Source organism: Narcine bancroftii, chromosome 4 (genome assembly GCF_036971445.1).
Source record: "Narcine bancroftii isolate sNarBan1 chromosome 4, sNarBan1.hap1, whole genome shotgun sequence".
In the NCBI taxonomy this organism is placed as follows: Eukaryota; Metazoa; Chordata; class Chondrichthyes; order Torpediniformes; family Narcinidae; genus Narcine; species Narcine bancroftii.
In genome coordinates, this window is record NC_091472.1 from 228788264 (window position 1) to 228812109 (window position 23846).

Sequence of the window (23846 nt, forward strand, 5' to 3'; positions counted from 1 at the left end):
TCAATGTAAGTTCAAAGTCACTAGTGTTCTGAGCCTGTCCTCTTAACAGGTGAGGCCACAGACACACACATCGGCGTGGCAGTGGGATGTGACAATAAAAAGGTTGGACACATTTTCCGCAAGGATCTCGCAATGGCTGACAATTTTAACACCAAACCAACATGTCTGTCCATGGCCTCAGGCACTGCCAAATCGAGGCCTGCATTTGGCCTATACCCCTTTGAATCCATTTATATGAAATAGTACCTGCATCAGCCAGCTCTTCCAGGAGGCCTCGTATGTTACCTACCCCTCACGTCCCTGTTAAATTCCTTCCCCCTTACAAACCCATATCCTCTGGTTCTTGATTCCCCAACTCTGGGCAAAATATTCTCTATATTCACCAATCTATTCGTCCCATGACTTTGGACACCTCCAGCCTGCTCAACCTCTCCCTACAACTCAGGCCCTCCCGAGTCCTGGCAGCATCCCCGTGAAGAGGTTTAATTGTGGGAATGTGAAGCTGTCATGATCTCCATGAGCGAGGACTGGCCTGGTCCATCTCCCATTCCCAGGGCGGATGCCTTGTGGCCCAGTGACAATGTGACGGAGCTAGGACTGAACGTGGGCTCAGGGATAGGCGACGCTGGCTGTGATTAACGCAGAAGTTTCTTGATTAGAAAGGGCTTCTTTAAACCACAAGACATAGGAGCGAAATTAGGCCACTTGGCCTATCAAATCTGCCCCACCGTTCCACCATGGCTGATTTATTCTTCTTTCTAATCCCATTCTCCTGCCTTCTCATAACCGTTAATTCCCTTCCTAATCAAGAACCATTCTAACTCTATCTTGAATTTTGGCTCCGCAGCTGTCCACGGCAATAAATTTCACAGATTTACCACCCTCTGGGTGAAGAAATTCCTCATCATTTTCATTCTAAACATACATTTTTGTCTGTTTCCAAACTCACTCACTACAGGAAACATCCTCTCCTTGTCCACTGTACTCAGTCCTTTCAGTAAGTTTCCATGAGATCCCCTCCCCCCCCCCCCCCTCGTATTCTAAACTGCTGTGAGTACAGTCTGAGAACCCTCAGACACTTCTCATCGGATAACTATTTCATTCCAGGGATCATTCTAATGAACCACCTCTGGACTCTCTCTCTCTCTAATGCCAGCACATCTTTCCTCAGATAAGAAGCCCATTTCCTTGCCCAATCCCCTGTTGAAGTCCTTCTGCAGACTCGACACTTCCTCAACACTACCTGTCCCTCCTCTTACCTTGGCATTGTCTGTAAACTTGGCCACAAAGCTATCAATTTCATCAACAAAAATCATTGGTAGTGTGAAAACCAGCGGTCCCAGCGTAGAGCCCCATAGAACACCACTGGTCACCGGCAGCTAATTAGAAAAGGCCCCTTTTATCTCCATTCTCTGCCTCCTGCTAGTTAACCAATCTTCATCCATGCAAATATCTTCCCCCAATATCATCAATTCATTTATCTTGCTTAACAGGCTCATATGTGGCACCTTGTCAAAGGCCTGAAAATCCAAGTAAATCCTTTGTCTCCTCAAAGAATTCCAACAGGTTTGTTGAGCCAGATTCCCCTTTGAGGAAACCTTCTTCCTAATTTGTACCTCAAAAGTAGCCTGGTTTCATCCTTATCAAAGGTCATGGGGAGAAGGCAGGAGAACAGGGATGAGAGGGAAACATATCAGCCATAATATGAAGGGCGGCAGGACTTGCAGGATAAATGGCCTAATTCTGCTCTGATGCTTGATGGCTGAGAGAATGGCTGGGTGTGACTTTCTTGTCTTCTTGTGATTCAGGCTGAAGAGGAGTTTATTAATGCCCAAAAAGAGTTTGAAGAATTAAATGCTCAGCTCCGTGAAGAACTGCCTGAACTGTGGAACAGGTAAAGTCTGCTTCTTGAATCTGAGTGTCCTTTAGCACGCAGAATTACTGCAGAGAATCCAAAAATTGCAGCACAGAACAGGCCCTTCAGCCCACAATAATCTCACTCTTCTCTCCCTCTCACCCATAACCCTCGATTTTTCTTACTTCTATGTCCTGGGGGAATCTCGAGAAAATGCCAGTAAAGCACGAGTCATCCAAGCACCAGCGCAGTAAAAGGGCATGAGTTCCAGGTGGTCCTTGTCGCTCAGAGTAAGGAGAGTCTTTCAGAACAGGTGTCTGAGCTGAAAGTTCGAGTTGTTTTCAGTTCCAACTCAAGTCTAATTCCCAGTCAGTTGAAGGTGATTTTCTTCCTTTACAGCCGCATTGGATGCTACGTGACCATCTTTCAGAACATGTCCAACCTGCGGGATATTTTCTACGAGGAGATGAGCAAGGTAAGGCTGGCTAGGAGTTTGCTGCATTGTGCTTACAATGCACAGCGGCACCCTTGTTCCATTGCACCGGACCTCTCTCCACTCTCTGCCTGGTGTGCTGCACTGAAGTAGGTTGGTGAGGCCCCATTTGGAGGATAGCATTCAGTTTGGGTCACCATGCTGCAGGGAAGATGTCGAGTTGGAGACGGGATGGAGAAGATGCTTCCCTCTGTGTCTGACCCTTGGAGTGTGTGATGGAACAGTGCAGTGGGAGCTTCCCTCTGTGTCTGACCCCTTTCTTTAATCCTTTTACTAAGGTGGTTTATTCAGTGATTATAAGAAATCACATTAATACAATATTACTGCATTTCAGTTGCACATCAGTACAATACTTGAGTTATTATATGATCATCACCATCCAGAACACACCCACCAGTCCTGGAAATCCCCCATCCTACCCGTGGACAGCATGTGCTCCTTCTCCAAGGACAAAAGATGGACAGGCAGTCAGTCAGGCTGAACCCTCTGCCTGGACCCATGGATGGCCAACTTGGCCAATCCCAGGAGCAAACCGACCAGGAGATCCCCCGAGTGACCCACACCCCTCCTCACAAGGTGACTGAAGATCAGGTGAGTGGGACTAAAATGCAGCCAGAAGTTGAGGAGCAGCCCTTATGGATAATCTCTCTTATGCAACCTCTCACACTCTGTATGTACATGGTATGCCATCTTCTCCTGGCTGCAGAAACTGCAGGTGTTAGTAAGCTAACTTAAAAATTTGTTACAAGCGCAACACAGTGTAATACCTTCCACCTCTGGTCTCCAATGGAACAGAGGAGGACTCGTTCATAACGAGACCCCCACTAGGGACCGCTCTCAGCTCCGGGTGGCAGAATGTACCACCAGGCCATGTCCGGACGGAAGATGAGGATGAGGAAGTGAACAGTGTGCAAGAACAGTCTATACAATAATCGCCTCGGCCCTTCACGAAATGGCCACCACCTGAGCACGCACTCCTGCCAGTGACTGACCACCCTCCTCAATCAGAAGACTCAGAACTGTAGCAGGGACCCAGTGTCTCCTGTTGTCCCACAAGAAGTCCACCAATGTCCTCTGGGTCAAGGAGAGCGGGCAGGACCAAAGTGACCAACTGGTACCACAGCAGAGTCCAGCAGCTGGTTGATGACCAGCACTCTGCCTCGGTAAGAAATTGCTGGAGTAGCCCTGACTAGCAACCTCGACGGGCAACAACTTTTGTCTCCAGTTCCTGTCAGTTCTCTGGCCAGGTCTCCTCAGTGGAGTTCAGGTGGACACCCAGGAAGAGGAAAATCATGGTGCTCCACATAAAAGGTCTCATCGCCTCCAGCAGGGCATTCACCTGGCACTTACTTTTTAACTTACAAACTTTATTTAAAACTACAACATTACAAGACACAAAACACACACAAAGCTACAATTAACATAGCAAAAATCCGCGAGAAGCAGTAATCACAACCGCCTCTCTATTACCGTACTACTCATCAAATTAAAACATAATTTACATCATCAACCTCGCACACAATCCCCTGGGGGACACCCACGTTCCCGAAACTTGGTCTCCGTCCCCTCGGACACTGCATGTTCTAGCTCCAACACTGCATGGGCCCAAACCTAACTCCAAAAGAGGGGCAGGCAGTCAGCTCACCCTAACCCCTCAACTGTCCACTACCTCGACCTGTGAATAGCCAGTTTTGCAACTCCAATAGCAATCCAACAAGGAGATCTTCCAAATGCCTGGTTCTCCGCCCGCCCCTCCCCCCCCGCCACCACACCCCCACACTGGACCAGAGGCGTGGGGCTGAAGGCAACCAGAATTTGAGAAGCAACCCCTTCAGGTAGGTAAAGAGGGGGTGCAACCTCACACGCTGCACAATGATGAGGTACACCTGGCCATAGATGGTCAGGGTGTCGGTGAACTAACTCAGGAAGTGGTTGCACGGCACTGCTTGGTGCAACACTCTCCACCCTGGTCCTCAACATAAAGGGGGGAGGACTCCTGCATACAGAGACCTCCACTATGGACCCCTCTACCGCCAGATGGTATAAAGGACCTCCACAGTGTGTCCAGATGACTGAAGGAGGGGGGAAGTGGAAAGTGTGCAGGAGCAGCCTGTACAGGAACTGCTTCAGTGCTTTCGGGAACGGCACTGCGTGAATCACTGTGAGACAGCTCACATTGTGCCGGGCGAGCTCCTGCAAAACCTGTTGGGCTTTTGGCCCGATGAGCACCTCCAGCCGATCGGGGTTCAGCACACCTGGGACCACTCCACTCCCCTGGAACTCCCACCCCGACACCCATTGCTGTGGAAAGGGGACCACACCCCGGTCTTGTATGAACTCCCAGTAAGACACGTGCCATAGTGACATGACTGATTTTTGCCATTGGGAGCTGCATGCCCTCCTATAGGCAGCGTCTCTGGCAAAGGAAGAAGGTGGCCAGCACGTGCCAACACAGAGGGTACTCAGCAAACATGTATCTCTGCAGGGCCCTGAGATATGGGGGTGCCAGCTGGGGCTGGACGCACACCAGTGCCCGACCTCTCTCTGTCATGGACAGGCTCAGGACTGCAGCAGAAATCCAGTGTCTCCTATTTCCCTAGAAGAAGTCCACCAACTTCTTCTGGGTCGCAGCAACAAAAGCCGTGTGTGGCACCAGGTGACCAGCTGGAACCACAGCATCAAGGCACCTGCTGGTTGATCACCAGCACTCAGCCCCAGTACAGAATTATTCAGAGGAGGCCCAACCAATGCCCCAAACACTCAGAGGCCTTTGCCTCCAGAAACCGACAGTTGGCCAGCCAGGACACCCGAGTTGCACTCAGGTAGACCCCCAGGTAGAGGAGATGTGTAGCACTCCACTCAAAGGGATGCATCTCCTCAGGGAGTCCACCTGTCACTGCCCCACCAGAACCCCAGAGCATTTTGCCCAGTTGACCCTGGCAGAGGATGCGGCCGAGAAGACCTCCAGGCACCCATGCATCCTCCGCAGGTCATTGACATAATCGGCATTACCTCCATCACCAGCTCACGCAGCACCAGATCTGTCAGCCTCTATTGGAGAAGGCACAGGAACAGCTCTATGCAGATGGAGTACAGTTGCCCTGACATGAGCACACTGACGTACCACCCGCTAAAGCAAAAAGGCGCCGTTAAGGACTCTGACCTTCATGAAACATTCTGCCGCGGTGTACATCAGACAGATGTGGGCCGTGAAGTATGACTCAGTATGAGCATGCGCAGGGTCCCGAGAAGCACCCTCCTTGGGTGGCCCCAGTTCCCCAGGGCCATCCTGATCCTCAGGGCATGCAGACCTAGGGTATATGGCCTTGACTGGGTGTAGATCTTCTCCCTTGGATGGCTCCCCCCTCTGCATAGTTCCCTACCAACTCAGAAGGTACATCCCTCCTGCGTTTGGTCCCAATGATGTGTGGAGACACGATGACCTCCATTTCAGAGCACCCCTCAACCTCCAACACCTCCTTCCCAGTCTCATCGACCTCAGGTCTGTATTGAGCCCCAGGATCTCTCAGCTCCCCAGGGTCACACTCAAAGGGAACTGTTGACTCTTTCTCCTTCAGAGGAGTGTCCTGGAGATGCTTTGTCTTTCCTTTCACCTTCCTCCCCTGCATGTGAGTCCGCCCCTCCCTTTCTCCCACCCCTCCTCAACAGGTCCTATTCAAAACCCACCTCTTCAGGTAAAATGTCAGGGCATGGGACAGAGGAGGGAGGGAGAGTGGGGAAGGGCTGTCAGGAGAATGGGGTGGTGTTGCCCTCCTGGGCCACTGTGGTGGCATTGGCGACTGGATGTTTGAGGCAATGTTTATGAATATGCCCCAATTCCCTACAGACATGGCACCATGGCCCTATAGTCCAGAACATTCAAATTAAGGTGTGGCCTTCATGCTCAACATTAAACTGGCCTTCGGCAACTCCCTCTCGCAACAGCTGCATAAACAGTTGACGCCTGTAGGAGTATATATGCTCAAAGCCGGGCATCAGAGGACTGAGTGTCACAGGAGTGATCATTGACTGTATCTCCCCCAGGGATCGCAGGTGGGGGAGCAAAGTCTCACTGGGTATGAATGGAAGAACATTCGAAAGAACACTCTATGTATAGTGGCCTCCAATGGGTCCACCGGCATAAAGATCCCCTTCGACGTTAAACCCACCCCCCCCCCACGTCCCCGCTCTGACTTTGGGAACATAAGAAATAGGAGCAGGAGTCGGCCATCCGGCCCGTCAAGCCTACTCCACCATTCAATAAGATCATGGCTGATCTGATCACTGGCGCAACTCCACCGACCTTCCTTTTCCCCATATCCCTTAATTCCTTTTTTATGTAAAACTCTATCTAACTGAACTTTAAATATGTTTAATCAAGTAGCCTCAGCCTGGGCAGAGAATTCCACAGATTCACTACTCCCTGGGAAAAACAGTTTTTCCTCATCTCCATCTTAAATCTACTCCACTGAACCTTGAGGCTGTGTCCCCTAGTTCTGGTCTCACCTACCAGTGAAAACAATTTACTTCCCATTGCACTTATCCATGGCAACAGTGCCTGATCCAGATCACACAATCTCAGACATTTTGCTTCTAAACAGCCCTTCACGCCAACTCACGGGTGCAGCCAACATTTCACTGCACTCCTGTGAGTTAAGAAGCCAAAAGGAGACCCTTCTGCAGTGCCTGCGATATCTGCCTGGGAATGAGGTCCTGCCATCTTAGAGGTGCAGGCTGAAATGATAACTATGCAGTTCATAAACAAATAAAGCTCAGCTGCTTTCATCAGTCACCACGACCTACGTGGTAACAAGCCCCAGGGATTAGTCCATGAAAAAAAACAGTGGAGAGAAGGGAGAAGGTAGGAGTGTTCTCCAGAAGTGTAAGACTGTCCTCCTGTTTACTGATGTTCTTCACTGTCCCTCCTGCCTTGCAGTCAGGCATCTCCTTCCACCCAGTCCGGTGGTCTCCAGGCCGCACAAAAGTTTGACGTGTCTCTGACAAATCTTCACTCCAGTTGGCCTGGACTAAGCAATCGAGATGAGTAGAGTTGATAGTTGTAAGAATTGGATGTGAATTCAGCTGCAGCTCCCACTAAAGCACTAAGACTGTCCTTGGCAATCTGCGACCCAGAGCTGCCCCCGCAGCACTCGAACACAGAGAGGCACAAATCTTGCAAGTTGGAATTCCTTCACGTAAACTTCACTCCACTGGGGATGGGGTAGTCCACCTCTCCCCAACCTTCCAGCATTCCCTTTAACTGCTTTTTTATTGTAAATTTTCTCTTAAACTCCCAGCTTCTCCCCTCTGCGTCTGACTCTGGGAGGGTGTGACAGGATGTGGTGCACACTGTATCTGTTCCCGGGAGTGTGTGATGGATTGGTGGGGAGGGAGCTTCACTTTGCATCTGACCCCGGATGTATGTGATTGGTCAGTGCAGATGTCGCTTCACTTTGTGTCTGACCCTGGGCCTATATGATTGGTCAGTGCAGATGTCGCTTCACTTTGTGTCTGACCCTGGGAGCGTGTGATGGGAGGGCAGGGAATCTCTCTCTCTGAGCCTTGAAAAGCTCCCTTCAATGTATCCATGTGAATGGGACTGCATCAAGTGGGGTGGTGTGAAACCTTTCTGCATCTATGGTTTGCAGCTGAACCAAGCCCTGTACTCAGTGATGACAAAGCTGGAGAAGCAACATAGTACCAAAGTGTTCATCGTCAAGGGTGTCGCCAGGTACGTGGTCACTCTCAGAGCCTCAAGCACTGTCATTGTTAAGGATGAGCCCACAACCCTCCTTTGGATGATGTGACCTACACAGCAGAGGCTGCCATTGGGGGGACAAAACAGGTGGCAGAAGTCATAAAGTCACATAGTGTGGCCACAGGCCCTTCGGCCCATGCCTGTGTTTGGCCCATAACCCTCAAAACCCATGTATCTGTCCAAACATCTGCCTCAACCATCTCCTCCAGAAGCCTATTCCATGCACCTACCACCCTCTGAGTAAAAACCTGGACCCTTCATGCTCCCCCTCAATCTCTCCCGCCCAACTTAGAACCCTGCCCTCTGGCTACCGAATCCCCTTCTCTGGGCAAAATCCTCTCTGCATTCACTCAATCTATTGTAGCCTGCTTAACTTCCCCCAATAGCTTAGGCCCCCTTCCCCCTCCCCGAGTCCTGGCAACATTCTCAACAATCTCCTCTGCACCCTCTCCAGCTTGACAAAATGTTCCTGCATCCCTGTGTCCCTAACTGAACACAATGCTCCAAATGGGGCCTCACCAACATCTTGTACAACTGCAACATGACCTCCCAACTTCTATTCTCAATATGCTGACTGATGAATGCCGCTGTGTTGAACACCTTTTTTTTCCACCTGATCTACCTGTGGTGCTACTTTCAAAGTCCTATGTACCTGTACTCCTAGATCCTGCTGCTCTACAATACTCCCTGGATTCCTATTTCACTATGTAGGTTCCACCCACGTTAGACCTCACTTGGGCACTGAGGATACAGGAGAGGCATGGCTGGTCTGACAAACCACCTGACCAGAAGCTTGGTCTTCTGAGGAAGGGAGATTCAACCTGCCGAGGAGTGAAGTTCTCTGGGAGCACTCAGCAGATCAGACACAAGCCTGGAGCCAGTCACAGTTATTGTTTCTCTTGGCACTGATGCTGCCTGACCTCTGAGCCATAAGACCACAAGACAAGGCAGAGGAGCAGAATTCGGTGATTCAGCCCACCGAGACTGCCCCGCCATTCCATTTCAACCTCCATTTCCTCCCTTCTCCCTGAAACTCTTGATTTCTTTCCCACTCAAGTACCATTCCACCTCCACAGCTGTCCATGGCAATAAATTCCACAGATTCACCATTCTCTGGGTAAAGAAATTCTTCCCCATTTTGGTTCCAAAGGAACATTTTAAAATCTGAAGCTGTGCCCTCTGGTCCCAGCCTCACCCTCCAAAGAAAGCAACCTCTTCCTGATGACTCTATCCAGTCCTTTCTGTATTCGATGGGTTTCATTGAGAATCCCCCTCTCATTCTACTGAACTCCAGAAAACCTTCAAACACTCCTCATATGATTCCTGGGATTATTCTTCTGAACCACCTCTGGACTCTCTCATGTCAACACATCCTTAGATAAGGAGCCCAAAACTGTTCACAATTCTCCAAGTGCAATCTGACCAATGTCTGAGAAAACCTCAACATTACATCTCTGCTTTTATATTCTAACCCTCAGAATGAACGCTAGCATTGCATTTGGGCCTCCTTAACTGCCTGCAAATTCACTCCCCAAATTTCTCTGCCCCTCTGCACCTCTGATTTCTGAACTCATTGCATGTTTAGAAAATAGTTTAACCCCTTTATTCCTTCTATCAAACTGCATGATCGGAAACTTCTCTCCACTGCAGTACATGGATCATTTCATTGACCAATCTGCTGACCTGTCTCAATCCTCCTGCAGACTCCATGCTTCCTCAATTTGCTCAAATTCACTCAAATGACTAATTACCCTCGTGACCCCATACATCTTTGGAGGATCAGAGGGAAAACCCATGCAGCCCACAGAATGAGCATATAAACTCCTTACAGATAGCGTTGGATTTGAACCAGGGTTGCTGGAGCTAAGATACTGTTGAGATAATCACTGCACTAACCATGTTCCATGAAAGAGAGTTCCAGCTTTTAAAAGTGACGCGGAGCGCTCATTGACAGTGTGTTGTTATTAGGGTGAAGGGTAAGGGTGACAGGGGAACCCGGAACTCTGGATGGCAAGGGATTTTGTAAAGCAGAGGATTTGAACCTGAGTGGCTGGCGACGTGATAGTGTGGTGCAAACTGCTTTGCCACATAACTGAGTAACCATTTAACTGTGGCGCATTGTTAATTCCCTTGTCTGTTTTCCTGATGCACTGGTGTGGGAAACTCTGTGATATCCTTGTATTTTGTTGTAGCGACTGTCGTTCGCTCGTTCCTGAGACTGGACTTTCAGAAGCCACTGGGTCAAAGGATGAGTCCCGTCCCCACTTCATTGAAGATTCCCCTTCCCCTGTAACTGCTGCTGAAGAGTCCAGGAAAGAGGAAGACACTCCATCGCAGGGCGGAACTCCAAACCCATCTCCCAGCCCAGAGGGGTCAGTGAATGACAGTCCGACTGCTCCATCCCAAGACACTTCATCCTCAGAAAGCCTCCTGCAGGTCGGGAAGTCAGACGCTTCAGAAAATTCAAAGCTGGATTCTCCTGCTGGGTCAATGGGTGATTGCGTACCCGAAATACAAGGAGGTGGACTCTGGCCTGAAGGATCCGCTCAACCCGAATTGTCCGGGGATGACTCCACAGGGCCATGCACCGATCATGATTCTAACCTCTCTCCTTCTGTCCAAGCCCCATCCACCACTCCTGTAGTTGATGATGAGGAAGTCACTTCATCTTTCCAAGACACAGCTCCATCTCCTTCACCTTCCACAGCTCAGGATGTAAATTCTGCTCCAATGCCATTTGCTGGTGAAGTGTGGAACTCAGCAGAAACCAAGGCTTCTCATGACGAGCTTCCCATTTTGATGGCGGCTGACGCTTCTGCGCCATCCGAAAGCCAGCAAAGCAGGGAGGTCACCATGGAAACTTGCCCAACTTGGCATGAAGCCTCGCAACCCGAGGTCAAAGGCCATGATTCTTCTACAGAAGACCAAGCATCTGATGAGGCAGTTCCTCAGGTCGCTCTTTCATCTGTTGGAGCTTTACCACCTGAGGATCTTGTCCCTGGCTCTTCTGAAGCCTCACTTTCCCCTGAGGGTTGAAATTAAAATGATTGCCATTGAATTGTCTGCAAAGAGACCTCCCAGTGGCCAACAATTTTAATTCCACACAAACTATCACACTGACATATCTGTCCATGTACTGCCAAATAGAGGCCACACCCAAAGTGGAGGAACAATACCTAATATTTTGTCTCAGCTGACTCCAACCAAAGGACATCAATATAGAGTTCTCCAATTTCCATTAAATCCTTCCCCTGATCCTCTTTTCCCATCTTTCTGTCTCCTTTCCTCTAGATAATACCCCATTCTCTTCTTTCTCCTACTTGACCCTTGACCTTCTGCTCTATCACTTCTCAGCTTCTTTCTCTTCCAAGCTACAACTTATATGACCTCTCACCTGTTAACCTGGGCTCCTTCCCTTCCTCTTCCTCTCTCCTCTCCTCTCCTCTCCTCCTTTTTCCCCCTCCCAGCCATTGTTTTATCCCTACATCTCAGGCCTGAAACATTGATTAACTTTTACTTCCTACAAATACTGTATGAGATGCTGAGTTTCTACACTGCTCTCAGTCTCCTGAAGCTGGGGTAGGGGTGTGGGGATAATGGTTTCTGCACTGCTCTCAGTCTCTGGATCTGGCAGTGATAGTCCCTGCACTGCACCTGGTCTCCTGGAGACGATGATGATGGTCTCTGCATTGCTCCGGGTCTCAATTTGTGGCACACTGGGTACTTTCCATCACTCATTCAGGATCACCATAATCCATTGTCCAAGTTTATTCACCCAACAAAACAGACAGGCATACACCCTACACACAAACGACATACTGTATGTACAGAGTGATCCAAAATAAATATATATAAAAATTAATATTTGGGTTTCTCAGATTGTTCAACAATCTCACCACCCATGGGAAAAAGCTGTTTCCCAGCCTGGCTGTTCTAGCTTTTATGCTCCTGAACCTGTTTCTTGAAAGTTGTGGCTCAAAGATATTGTGGACTGGATGGCAAGGGTCCTCAATGATTCTCTGAGCCGTCTTTAAGGACCGCGCCTGCAGATATTGTCGATAAAGTGAAGGGAGGCCCAGTGGCATAACTAGGGTTGGTGTCACCCCGTGTGGTAACTCATGATGTCAAACTCCTCAACCTCCCTCAACCCCATGGATCTCCTCCCATACCAGAATCCTTAGTAATTTTTTTTGTACAAATGTTACTTGTAAATCGTAATTCTTGTATATCACTGAATATAATGGCAATAGTAGTGAGATAAACTAGAAAAATTAAAATTACACCTTTAAATTACTATATCATATGTACAGCCTAAATGTATTTACATTTACATAGTTTCATGTGGTTAAAGTGAAAATTCAGTAAGAAAACAAATACTAATGACCACAATATTGTAGCTAAAACACCAGAAAATTTGACAAAAACAGTAACTATATAAAAACCAGCAGCCACGAAAACAACAGCGTGTGGTTGTAGCGGGTGCAGACGAAACCACGTGATTTGAAGTGTTGCTTTAATTGGGGAATAATGACAGCTCTGACTGGAGCACATTAGAAGGTTCACAAAGTAAATTAGCCCAGAGTTTTAGCCTTGTAGGTATATTGATACATGTCAGCTGGACTTACAAAAAATGTTTTTGTTGTTATAACTAACTACAGGGATATTTTTATAAAACATAATAAATTTCTCCTGAAACACTGCCCCAACATTTTATAGACAGTCATTTTGGTGTTTCCCACCCCCCCTCCCCCGATGGTGTCACCCAGTGTGGTCTACACCCCCCCCCCCTAGTGACACCAGTGGGGAGACCCAGTGATCTTAATTCTTCAAGTGGCTTCATTCCCCTCCATCTTGGCGCTTCCTCTGCCTTCGTGGAATGCTTGTGCTGCCTTCATCCTCAGATGATGCCATTTTGGAATTCCTTTCATTTCTTGATCGTCTGCCACTTTCCCTTCATTGACTCTGCCTCCTTAGATGGTGCCTTTGGCCTCGTGGCTGGGATTTGAGGATTGGGATCTCCTCGCTCCTAGTCTTTGTCGCAGTTGACCTCATTGGGGATGGTGACGTTGGCCTTTTGCCCTCTTATTGCCCATGCGTAGGTGGCCATCTGTTTTGGGGAGGCTCCATGGAGGGGACCTGCTTCCCCATACGAGTTGCAGCACTTGCTCTCTGTACAGTCCTTGATCTGGTGGCCTTCCTGCTTGCAGTTCTTACAATGGACCGCCACATGCCCAGGTTTCTTGCAGTTCCTGCACTCCCTTGACTGTCCAGCATAGACCAAGTACCCACAGTTCCCTCCTATGACAAACATCGAGGGGGAGAGGGAGGTGGATGATGGGCTCTTTTGGTTTGAAAACACAGAAATACTGGAGGAACTTGGCAGCTCTTGCAGAGTCCATAGGAGTCAAAAATATATATAACCAACCTGAGCCCTTCCTCAAGGTAAGGACACCGCATGACCTGCTGATTTCATCCAGCATTTCTGTGTTTTCACTACACTCACACCAGCTGAAGACTTTCATGTTTAATGACCCCTCTGCTGTCCACTCTCAGCTTCATTCACCTCTTGCTGGTCCAGGTTCCAAACATGTCTTTGACGTCCACTCAGGTCCCTTTTCTGTTGACATACTGGAAAAGGAAGGTGAGCATGTCTATAATTGGCATAGAAACCAGATGAGAGGTGATTTAACAGAGGGATTTAAGATGGTGAGGGGCTTTGATAGGGTGACAATAGCAAATATCAAAGGACATCTGGAACATTACAGCACAGTACAGGCCCTTCAGTCCTCGATATTGTGATGACCAATATAAACCTACTCAGAAATCTAAACCTTCCCTACCTCACACTGATACCCTCTATTATTTTTGGCATCCATGTACCTGTTAAATATCCCCAGCCTCCACCACCACCTCGGCAATGCATCCACTGCTCTTTGTGTAAAGAAAAACATAAGCCTGACGACTCCCCTAAACTTATCTCCTCTCACATTGTAAAGATGTCCTCTTACATTTGCAACTGTCACCCCAGGAAAAAGTTGCCAACTCGTCACCCTATCTTTGCCTCAAGACCTCCGTTAAGTCACCTCTCGCCCTTCTTCGCTCCAAAGATCCCAAACTCTTTTAAACTCACCTCATTAGACATGTGCTATGATCCTGGTTGAACTCCCTCCATCCAACTCTGGACCCTGTCCATATCCTGCTGTAACCTAAGACAACCTTCGACACTGTCCAATACACCTCTAGCCTTTGTATCATTTGCAAACTTTTCCATTACTTCTTCTTACAAACTCGCAAAGAGCAAGGGCCTCAGGACAGATCCCTGCAGAACTCTACTAGTCATTGACCTCCATTTCATCCAAGCAGCCAATATAGCAAAGATTATGATTTTCTGGTTGAGCCTACCTTGTTAAACACTTGACTAAAATCCATATTAACCATAACCACCACCCTACCTTCATCATTTATTTTGCCACCTCCTCAAAAACAGTTTGTGAAGCATGACCTTCCCCTCACAAAGCTAAGCTGATTATTCCTAATAAGCATTCTCCAGATGCTTGTGAATCCTCTCCAATAGTTTGCCCACCACTAACACAAGATTAAGACCATAACACCACAAGGCACAAGAGCAGACACAGGCCATTCAGCTAATTGAGTCTACCCTGCCATTTAATCATGAGCTGATTTTGGGGAGAAGGCTGGGCAGGAGGGCTGAGTGATAAAATGGAACAGCTCATTATTGAATGGTGGGGCAGACTCAATGGGCTGAATAGCCTATTTCTGCTCCTATGTCTTATGGCCTTAAAGAGCCATCAAACACATCTCATTCCTGGAATCATCTTTGTGAAACAGAGCCTTCTCTAATGACAGCACGTCCTTTCTTTTTATTTTGAACATTTTTTTTTTAATTTTCCAAAACAAACATAGAATCACATCTGAAAAAAGTCATTCTTTTTAGCATATTTATACTTTCTTTTAGTATGATACAGTTCTCCGATGCAAACACTATGTCAGCTTACTTACAATTTCCTTCCCTCCCCCAGAACTTTGAAAATTAAACAATAAAGTAACAAACAGATAAATGGTAAGAAGAAAAGGAGAACTTCAGCGAACCCCCAGTTTCTCTAATCTACGTCCACTCCTTGAGGGGCTTCGCTGCTGTTGTCTTTATGTATTTTGTTAGTTTTTGCAAACTGTGGGCAGCTGCCACACTGCACACCAAAGTGCTCTAGATAAGGTTGCCATATTTTGGTGGAGCACACCCTTTCTTAAGCCCAAAACTGCTCACAATACTCCAGGTGAGGTCTCACTTGTGCCTTCTCAAGACTCAACATCATATCCCTGCTCTTATATGCTATTACTGTTGAAATGAATACCAGCGTTGTATTTGCCTTCTTCACCGCAAACTCTACATGCAAGTTTACCTTCAGGCTATCTTGCACGAGGACTCCCAGGTCCCTTTGCATCTGGGAATGTTCACTTTTTTACCCCCCCATTTAGGAAATAGTCTGCCCGCTTATTTCTTCGACCAAAATTCATGACTGTACACTTCCCGACATTGCATTTAATTTGCCACATCTCTGTCTAAGGCCTTCTGCAGCCCCCCTGTTTCCTCAACACTAGCTGCTCCTTCACTGGCCTTTGTGTCACCTGCAAACTTGGCCACAAAGTTTATTATCAAGTTTATTATCATTCGATTCTACAAGTACAAGCCGACAAAATAGCATTCTCCGGTCCCTGGTGCAAAAAACTGGCAAGCACACATCCAACAAACAATACATATGCAGTACATATATATATATATATATATATATATATATATATCTATATACACACACACATATATATATATATATTTACACACACATATATTTTTTTTTAAATTTATTTTTATATACATATATATATGTTTTCAGCCTGGTGGTTTTGACTCTTTGATTCTGATACTTCCTGATGGGGTTAGCTGAAAGATACTATCTGCAGGGTGGTACTCTCTGTGTGACATAATTACACTGCACATCTCAAGTTCAAGTTCATTTATCATCTGATTGTGCAAGTACAACCTCACAAAACAGCATTGTCCAGTCCTTGGTGCAACCCCCTGCAAGCACACATACAGACATCATACACGTCCAGACAAACGATACACATAGACAGTATGTATGTACAAATAGAGAAATGAATAAATATTATTGTTCAATAAATAGCTGAGTTATGGAGTGTTTGTATGAGTGGTTAATCAGTCGTTCAGCGTTCTCACTGCCCATGGGAAAATTCTGTTCCTCAGCCTGGTGGCGCTAGCTCTGATGCTCCGGTATCTCTTTTCCGACAGGAGCAGCTAAGGGATGCTGACTGCGGGGTAGTAGGGGCCCCTCAATGATTTGGCGAGCCCTCTTCAAACTATGATCCGGGTAGATCATGTCAGTAGGTGGGGGGGGGGTGGGGGGTGGGGGGGTTAGGAAGACCCCAGTGATCCTCCCTGCCCTTCTTATGCTCCTGTGGATTGATCTCTAATCCAATGCTCTACAGCAACTGTAACACACTGTGATGTAGCTGGCCAGGACTTTCACGATAGAGCTTCTGTAGAAAGTTGACAGAATGGTGGCTGGTTAATTCTGTTCATTCCATAATCTAAATCATTGATAAACAACATTCAGAGAAGTGGCCTTAACACTGACCCTTGTGGAACACCACCCGCAACTAACAGCCAACCAGAACACAATCCCTGTATTCCGACTCTGCTTCTTGCCAATCAACTGTTGCTCTATCCATGCTGGTATATTTCCTGTTATATCGTGGGAACTTGTTAAATAGTCTCATGTGGGCACCTTGTCACAGGCCATCTGAAAATCCAAATACATACATCCTCTGCATCTCCCTTACCCAGTCTGCTTGTCTCTTCTTCAAGGATTCCAATAAGTTTGTCAAACAAAATTTTCCCTGAAGGAAACCATGCTGGCTTTGGCCTATCACGTGCCTCCAAGTACTCCATAACCTCGTCCTTGACAATCGACTCAAACATTTCCCTAACCACTGACTGGTCAATAGTTTCCCTTCTGCTGCCTCCCTCCCTTCTTGAATTGTGGGGTGACATTTCCAATTTTCCAGTTCTCTGGGACCATGCCAGAATCTATTGATTCCTGAAAGGTCATTACCAGGGCCTCCACAATTTCTAGAGCTACTTCCTTCAGAGCCCAAGGGTGCAATCCATCTGGTCCGGGAGACTTATCCAGCCTTAGACCGTTCATTTTTCTGAGCATCTTCTCCCTTGAAGTGCCTTGGACATCTGGCACACTGGCACACCCCTAGTGTCTTCCACAGTGAAGGCTGATGTAAAATACCTATTTAGCTTTTCTCCCCTCTCCTTGTCTCATTATTATTTCTCCAGAATCCTTTTCAAGTGATTCTATATCTACCTTCACCTCTCTTTTATTCGTTGTATATGTGAAGAAGCTTTCCGTATCCTCTTTGACATTATTTGGTAGCCTACTTTCAATCTTCATCTTTTCTTTCCTTAAGTGTTTGTAGCGGCGTTATGGCGGCCTACATCTCCCAGGAGGCATCGAACCGGCTAGGTGATGTCAGAGCATGATGACGTCAGTGCATGTTGAGCGGGTGATTCAGGCTTTGAAAGGCTGCGCGGGTTTTGAAGAGTAAATCTGTTTGATTCATTCTAAAAATGCCTTGTGTGGTTATTTCATTGTGGCCACAATTGGTGACTCCAACGAGTCCAAAACCATACTTCTAGACAAGTATGGACTCTGTAGCTGTTGCTGTGAGGCTGCCACCTTTCAGGATGGCTGAGCCTGAACTATGGTTCCAACAGGCTGAAGCACAATTTCACCTTCGCAAAGTCGAGTTGGACACCATTCGTCATTACCGTCTCATCAGTGCCCTGGACCAAGAGGGTCGCCGACTTCCTACGGGATCCACCACATACCAGCAAGTATGATGTATTAAAAGCACTTTTTTTACATGTATATGTTATGTCCTGTAGGGAAAGGGCAGCCAAACTACTACATGTCAATGGGTTAGGAGACTGCGTCCCTTCAGAACTAATGGATGAAATGCTGGTCCTGGCAGCTGGTGAAAGTTCCAATCTGCTATTTGAGCAGCTCTTCTTAGAGCGAATGCCAGATGATATTAGGCTCTTGTTATCCAAATGTTACTTCGAAGATCCAAGTGTTGTAGCGGCGGAGGAAGATATTCTATGGCTGGGTAGAAAGGACAGCAAGGAAAGACAAGTCTGTGCAACCAACCCCTCCACTCTTGACGCCGTGTCACACTCTAGTGCTCTTAACACATCACTCCTTACAAACAGAAAATGTCCCAAAACAGGAAAGGACCTTGTGGACACCTCGTCTTGGTGTTATAACTACAAGATCACAAGATAAAGAAACAGAAGCAGTCACTAGGCCCATCGAGTCTGTCCGTGATTCTAACCTAAGCTAAACTATATTCACACCTAGTTCCAATTTCCAGCCTTTTCCCTATATCCCTTGAAACCCTTACTAATTAGATACATCAATTTCCTTGAGTAAATGTCCATAAGTGCCTTCAACCCTGCTCATTTGTGGGAAACGCCCAGGTCAATTGCCAGTAAGAGCTGCGGCGGTTGGTGAAAAACCTGCAAGCCTATTGTATGTATGGAACCAATTGTCCCAGTGAAAGTTTCTGTTGGACATGGGTTCAGAAGTTAGTGCATTTCCACCCAGCAGTTTTGACACACTCCATCTTACCCCGGACCTGAAACTATGAGTAGTTAACAGTCCCAACATTCCAACCTTCAGCACCAGGAAGATGAATGTCAAGTTTGAGAATCATCTTTACACTTGGCCATTCATTAGAGCAGCAGTATCCTGACCTCTGGGTGGTGCAGAATTTCTTCAGGCTCATTCATTCCCCGTCGACTTAAAAGGGCATTGGCTGATAGATGGAACTACTTTTCAGACCATTCCTCTGGCAGTCGCCTATACCCCTGCTCTGCACCTCCAAACATTAAGTAAACCAGTAGATGAATTCTCCAAGCTATTGAAAGATTCCTCTGAGATGACTACTCTACAATTTTCTGTCTTCACTGCAAAGCTCGATGTTATTCACTGCATTTGTATTAATGGCCCACCTCTCCATGCTAAAGTGTACCGCTTGCCTCCAGAGAAGTTGCACTTAGCTAAGGAAGTGTTTGCCAAGGTGGAGGAACTAGCCATAATTCAAAGGTTCAACAGTCCCTGGGCATCTCCATTACACAATGGAGGCTGGTGACTAGTTGGAGATTACAGGTGGCTTAACAACACCACCATTCCGGATCATTATCCGATACCTCATATTCAGGATTCTTTAGCTAATTTGCAGGGAGGGAAGATCTTCTCCAAAAGAGACTTGGTGCCTGGCCAGCATCAAGTACAGGTAGAGCTGGAAGACATTCCAAAAACAGCAATAATTAGTTTTTAGTTGTCTTATGCAAGTTTTAAAAAATCTTCCCAGTCCTCTATTTTCCCACCATTTTTTGCTTCCTTGTATGCCCTCTCTTTTGCTTTTACGTTGGCTTTACGTTGACCACAGTTGCAACATTTTCCATTTCAACATTTCCTCTGTTTTGGTCTGTATTTCCTCATTTCTCACAGAAACTCCATCCATTGATAACCCCTTTGCTCGTGCCCCTTTCCAATCTATTTTGGCCATTTCCTCTCTCATGCCACTGTAATTCCCTTTACTCCATTAAAATATTGACAATTCTGACTTTAGCTTCTTTTTGATAAATCTCAAATTGAACTCAGTTATGTTGTGATCACTGCCCCCTAATGGTTCCTTTACTCTGAGCTCTCTAATCACCTCTGGAGCATTACACAATTGCCAATCCAGTACAGTCAAACCCTTCATGGGCCATCTTGCAGGCATTCAACAAATTCACCTTCCAGTGCCAACCTGGTTTTCCCAATCAAAACCCCATGACTACCATAACATCACCCGTCGGACATACTTATTGCATTTGTTATTGTAATTTGTTGTCCACATCCCAGCTACTGTTTGGAGATCTGTATATAACTGTATATAATTGCCATTTCTTAACTCAACCCACAATGGAATTACAGGGATGCTATTAGAATGGATAGAAAATTGGGTGATAGGCAGAAAGCAAAGATTTGAAATTAAGGGATTCCATTCAGGTTGGCTACCTGTAACAAGAGTTGTTCCACAGGGGTCGTCTTGGGGCCACTGTTGTTTACAATTTATTTTAATGATTTGGATTGTGGAATGAATGGTTTTGTGGCCAAATTTGCGAATGACACTAAGATAGGTGGCGGAGCAGGAAATGTTGAAGAAACCATAAAATTTGAGAGGGATATCGACATATTGGGAGATTGGGCAAAAATATGACAGGTGAAGTACAATGTTGAGACGTGTTCGGTTCTACATTTTGGCAGTGGAAATAAACAGGCAGAGAACTATTTGGATGGGGAGAAAATTCGACCCGGGCATTCTCGTGCAGAGTCATCTAAAAGTTAATGCCCAGGTGGGATTGGTAGTGAAGAAGGCTAATGCTATCCTAGCATTCATTTCAAGAGATATAGTATATAAGAGGAGAGAGGTGTTAATGAGACTCTATGGGACACTGATGAGACCCCATATGGAGTATTGTGTGCAGTTTTGGGCCCCCTATCTTAGAAAAGATGTGATGTTGTTGGAGAAGGTGCAGCGTAGATTTACTAGGATGATTCCTGGAATGCAAGGGCTAGCGTATGAGAAGCGTTTGACAGCTCTTGGGTTGTATTCATTGGAGTATAGGAGAGTGAGGGGGATCTCATAGAGACATTTCGAATATTGAAAGGTTTTGACAGAGTGAAGGCGGATAAGATGTTTCCCTTGATGGGTGAATCGAGGACAAGGGGTCATAGTCTTAAAATTAGAAGTTATCCAATTAGAACAGAAAGGAGGAAGAACTCCTTTAATCAGAGGGTGGTGGATCTGTGGAACTCACAAGGCAGTGGAGGGGAGATCACTGGGAGTATTTAAACAGGAAATGGATAAGTACCTCATTAGTAAAGGTATCAAGGGATGTGGGGAAAAGGCTGGAAATTGGAACTAGTTGTGAACATAATTCACCTTAGTGTACAATCACAGAACAGACTCGATGGGCCTAATGGTCTGCTTCTGTTCCTTTAACTTGTGAATGTCTTCTAATCTTTTGTCATCTCTTACTATTGGTTTAATATTATTCCTTACCATTAGAGCCACGCCACCCCTCTGCTTACCAACCTAATCCTTTCGATACACTGTTCATTCTTAAACACACAGCTCCCAGTGATGTCCATCCTTTAGCCACGACTCCGTGATGGCCACAACATCATACCTGCCAAACTACAGCTGTACTACAAGGCGATCCACACTGCAACTCATCCCATAGGTGAAATTTTGCCTGCCATTCCACAGAAACTCCTTTCCAGCTGTCTCTACTTATGCCCCAACAGCCTCTTCCTCTCCCTCTACACATATGAATCTAATTTAAACAGCCCTCAAAAGCATTTGCAAATCTCCCTTCCAGAATACTGGTTCCCATCCAGTTCAGATGCAACCATCTCATTTGTACATGTTACGCCTTCCCCAGGAAAGATTCCAATGATCCAACAATTGCTCAGGGATATCCTGGACCTGAGCACTGGGGAGGCCCCACACTATCCTGGAGCCTCTGGTCCCTGACTATCGAGTCCCACTTCACCTTGTTTCATCCTTCACTTCTGAGGCTCAGAGCCGACCACAGTGCTACTGTACTGGCTGTTGCTGCCTGACCCGGATAGATCACCACCCCCGCCCCCCACCACAACACCCCATCCAGCAGTATCCAAAGGTGTATACTTGTTGCTGAAGGGAATGGTCACAGGGCTACCATGCACTGCCTGCCTTTTCGCTTTCTCTTTCCTGAATGTCTGTCTGCAATCTCCTCTTGTTAACAATTCCCACTCTTAAGGTCTCTGATGAGATTTAAATGAGCATCTACCATCCCTGCTGCTTTTCAAATGCTCCTCATCTCATTCAGTCTGGTTCTCGTGGCTCCCAACGAGACTTAAGTGGGTGTTACACACTTGGGATGAAGTACAGAGAGAGTCTGGGTAGGTGATTTTTACAGAGACTGAGTAAAGGACAGAGGGTACTGATGCTGGGCAGGTACACCCTCTCCCTGACCACTCTCTCCTGATGCACTCTCTCTCCCTGTGCACTTTCTCCCTGACCACTCTCTCCTGATGTACTCTCTCTTTCTGACTACTCTCTCCCTGATCAATCACTCCCAATGCACTCTCTCTCCCTGACCACTCTCTCCCTGTGCATCCTCTCCCTGACCACTCTCTCCTGATGCACTCTCTCTTCCTGACTACTCTCTCCCTGACCACTCTCTCCCAATGCACTCTCTCCCTGACCACTCTCTCCCTGTACACTCTCTCCTAATGCACTCTCTCCCTGACCACTATCTTCCTCTGCATCATCTCCCTGTCCACTCACACCAGGATTACAGGGTTGCAAGTTGACAGCTTTTTCACTGGGACAACCAATTTACTTTGTCAGATGATGGGAAGAGGCAGATACAAGGATCGGTGTTGGTTTCATTGCAAGCAATCCTTCCTGCTGATCTTGATATGGCAGCACCTTTTTTTACAGTATTGCTGTAACCTCTTGACAGCAACATTGACCCAGGTTCGATTCCTACACTGACTCCACTTTTATTCATTCTCCCTGTGACCTGCCCAGGTTTGCCCCAGGTGCTCGCAGACGTATGGCAGCACTACATTAATTGTTCACTTAAGTGCATTTGGGGTGGTGCGGGCTCGTGGTCCAGAAAAGCCAGTCACTGTGCTGTCTTCCTAAAAGTAAGAGAAAAGTCGAATTCTCTACATATAGCATGGTAACTGGTTTTTGCAGCCCAAGAGCCCTGTGCTGCCTAATCAACCTATAAACCCTGCCTGCATTTGTAGGGTGGGAGGAAAGTGGAGCACCCAGAGGAAACCCACGCAGACACAGGAACGTACATTAAGTCCTTATGCCAATTAAAATGTTTTCTCGATGGGTGCTGAGGGACTGGGGGAATGGCCTCGTAGAAACAAATAAGACTATGAAGCGTACCCAAGAGAGATAATCAAAACCTAATCCCAAGGATTTGGAACAGGAGTGCATCAGCTTAACTGGCACAAAGAAATGTTAAACGAGACTTGAGGGTGCGTTTTCCTCACAGAATGGTTGATGTCTGGAACATGCTGCCAAAGGAGGTGGAGGGAATAGATACAATGATTATGTTGGGGCCAGATAGAGGCAAGATAAATGTGGTCCTAAGAAAAGAAAATTGGATTACTGTAGATTTAGCATGGCCGTGGTGTGCTGAAGGGTCTTTTTCCATGCGGGAGATTCTCCATCAGCATTTTCTTTACTTCCATGAGCACGGAGATGCAGTGAGCACCTCAGTTCAGTGTGCTATTCGCACATCACCAAAAGGTCACCTCCATCAGTATAATATGGATTGAACCACCAAAGATCACTGTGCTGGTGTCAGGCGAGGCTGTCCTCCCCACTCATTTCCACAATTTTCCCTGTGTGTTTGAAGGCAGAAATTTAGATTCACTTTGAAATGGGTACAATTCCGATGCAGACTGAATAACGAGCAAACATTAGTGCAAGTGGACCCGTCGATGGGGTGCACCACCTGTGAAGAAAGTTTCCTGTGCTGTTGTGCTTTTTGTTCAGTGGATCGCTTTGAA

General features: G+C 46.8%; 1 protein-coding gene across 2 annotated transcripts in view; it reads left to right on the forward strand.

The window, feature by feature from the left end:
* Positions 1-17783, forward strand: part of LOC138761685 (bridging integrator 2-like) — a 47027-nt gene extending 29244 nt beyond the window's left edge. The window contains exons 7-10 of one of the 2 annotated variants that reach the window (XM_069934256.1): positions 1809-1894; positions 2255-2330; positions 7997-8079; positions 17623-17783. In XM_069934256.1, the coding sequence (XP_069790357.1) occupies positions 1809-1894; positions 2255-2330; positions 7997-8079; positions 17623-17695 (318 nt within the window). In that variant the 3' untranslated portion in view covers positions 17696-17783. Of the gene's footprint in view, positions 1-1808; positions 1895-2254; positions 2331-7996; positions 8080-10298; positions 16308-17622 lie in introns of those variants that run through there. The other variant, XM_069934255.1, reaches the window with a different exon arrangement.
* The last annotated feature ends 6063 nt before the right edge of the window (positions 17784-23846 follow it).